The 2,186-nt window shown below is 49.6% G+C and overlaps 1 protein-coding gene across 1 annotated transcript; it reads right to left on the bottom strand.

Moving 5' to 3' along the window:
• Positions 1-554: 554 nt before the first annotated feature.
• Positions 555-1,796, bottom strand: UBTFL1 (upstream binding transcription factor like 1). The gene has a single exon (XM_046638238.1). It carries the CDS (start codon positions 1,788-1,790, stop codon positions 555-557), a length of 1,236 nt encoding a protein of 411 aa, XP_046494194.1. The 5' UTR covers positions 1,791-1,796.
• Between the last annotated feature and the right edge of the window lie 390 nt (positions 1,797-2,186).

Raw genomic sequence — 2,186 nt, 5'->3', positions numbered from 1 at the left:
TGCTGCGCACGTGGCCCCGCCCACTCCTAAGATGGGAAACGGCCAGCTCCTTACTGCTGAGACCAGGGAGAGATGTCAGGAGTTTGACAACATTTTTAAAGGCAACTCTTCTACCAGCAATCAATCAAAACTTCCCCTCCCCAGCTCCAGTGCCTGAGTCCTGAGGGACAGTTCCACAGGGAAGGCAGAGGTCACGGGCTCCTGGGTGTCCCCTACCACCTCTGGCAGGCAGAACATGAGGAGAGCAGAGCCTCTCACGCCAGGAAACTCAGTCTGATCCAGTGTGTCCCTCACAGCCCAAGCACCTCCTTATTTATTCCAAGAGGCTTAACCGCGTGGAGTCTTTCTGGGGGTGGACGTGGGGTTTAGAGGAGAGCCAGGAAATCCTGCGCAAGATCCCTTTTTGCCAAGCAATTCTACTTTGTCTGGAGGAGGGAAGGAAAGAAGGAAGGAAATGAAGCCAGGACGGGGAGAACAGACTTTCAGTTTGCTGTAAACACCCCGGACTTACGCTGGGAAGCTCTCTGTCCTACCCTGTAGGGTGTGAACAAAACTCAGTTGGAGTCTGAGTCAGAGGAGTCCTCTGAGGAATATGAGCTGGAGTCACTGCCCTCAGACTCACACTCTCCATCTTCCTCCTCACTGCTGGAGTCCGAGGAGTTCCTGCCTTCCTCCTCTTCCCCATCTTCCTTATTGTCTTCTGATCCCAGTGAGGAAAGAGAAGTTACCCCAACAGACACTGATGATTCTGTCTCTGAAGCCTGGAGCTCCTGCTCCTCTCCAAGTCCTTCTTGAGGACTCCTTGCAGATGGGGACTGCAGATCTGTCCGTCTCATCTTGGGGTTCGAGCCTCCCCTCATGCCCAGGTTCTTACGCTTAGTATAGGTTGCTTCTCTGTATGCAGCATATTCTTCAGGAGACAGACTCTGGAGCCAGCGATCCAGGTCCACCTTGTACTGTTTCTGCAGCTCCTCAGCCTGCTTCTTATAGTGCTCCTTCTGGCTCTGCGGGATGCGCTGCCAGCGTCTGCCAATCTCCACCATGCGCTCCCTCAGGGGCAGGTCCTGCAGCTCCCTACTGGACCACAAATCCTCGTGGAATTTCTGGTATTCATGCATGGGGGGCTTCTTGGGCTCTCCGTGGAATTTCATCTTCTGGGAAAAAGAGGTTTGTGGGGAAGACTTCACTTCTTTCTCACTTCCCTGCATCTTCTTTGGGGCTTTGGTTGGGCTTCTCTTGGGAACGTTAGATTTCTTGGAGTTCTGGACTAGAGCAGGGTGGGCTTCCCTGAATCGAGCCACTTTCTCCTCAAACTCCTGTTTCTCCTTTTGGAAATCTTGGATATATTTCAGCTTCACCTGCTCTGAGAGCTCCCTGTATTCCTCAGACAGGAGCTTGGTCAGCTGCTGGTTGCTCAGCGTGGGATGCATTTGGGAGCACTGGGGCCGCCTCTCCTTGAAGAAGCGGAGGTAAGCAGTCAGGGGCTTCTTGGGGAAGTCAGGATGTTTCCTGTGTTTTTTGCTTTTGGAGAGTTTTTTAGCATGTTCCTTAGCTTCCAGGACTAATTCTTTCAAAGTACGAAATTTTCTCAATGTATAAGAAATCTCTAACCATTTGAATTTGCACATTTCTCCTGAAAAGTCTTTAAAAGCTACCTTTCCCCAGTCCATCTGTGACTGGGTCGTTTTGAACGTGTGTCTCTCGTTGGAGGGGAGGTTATTCTCCATGCGTTCCAGTAACTTCACAATGTCTTCTTTGGACCAGTGGTCTTGGCTTTCACGCAACGCCATTTCCAGGTCTTTAGGCCACTTAGATGGTCCTGGCAGCTCAGACACCTCAGCAGGATCTCAAACTTCTTCACTCTCAAGACTCAGCTGGCAAGCTATTTCTGGAAGTCCTGCAGTGTGTGTGATTCTATGTTTCTAAGGAGAAAAAGAAGGAAAGTTACTCTCCTATGCAATAAATGAGAAAATCACCCCTGACTTGGCTATGTCCCTTCCATGATTTAATACCCTTAATGATAACTAGTCTAAGTCATAAAGTGAGGTTAATGTTGAGCCTTAAGATGCTTGGTTTGCACTATTAAAAATCCTCAATCCTCATCCCAGCGTACTTTCCCATCAATCTCACCACAGCTTGTCTTAACTACAAATGAGCAAAACAAATGACCAGCAACTGAGTCCATA

This window comes from Equus quagga, chromosome 14 (assembly GCF_021613505.1).
Source record: "Equus quagga isolate Etosha38 chromosome 14, UCLA_HA_Equagga_1.0, whole genome shotgun sequence".
Classification (NCBI taxonomy): Eukaryota; Metazoa; Chordata; class Mammalia; order Perissodactyla; family Equidae; genus Equus; species Equus quagga.
This window is presented reverse-complemented; position numbering and strand designations above follow the sequence as displayed.

Excerpts from the sequence above, each read along its gene's own strand:
- UBTFL1 (XM_046638238.1), bottom strand. The coding sequence starts at position 1,790 with ATGGCGTTGCGTGAAAGCCAAGACCACTGGTCCAAAGAAGACATTGTG.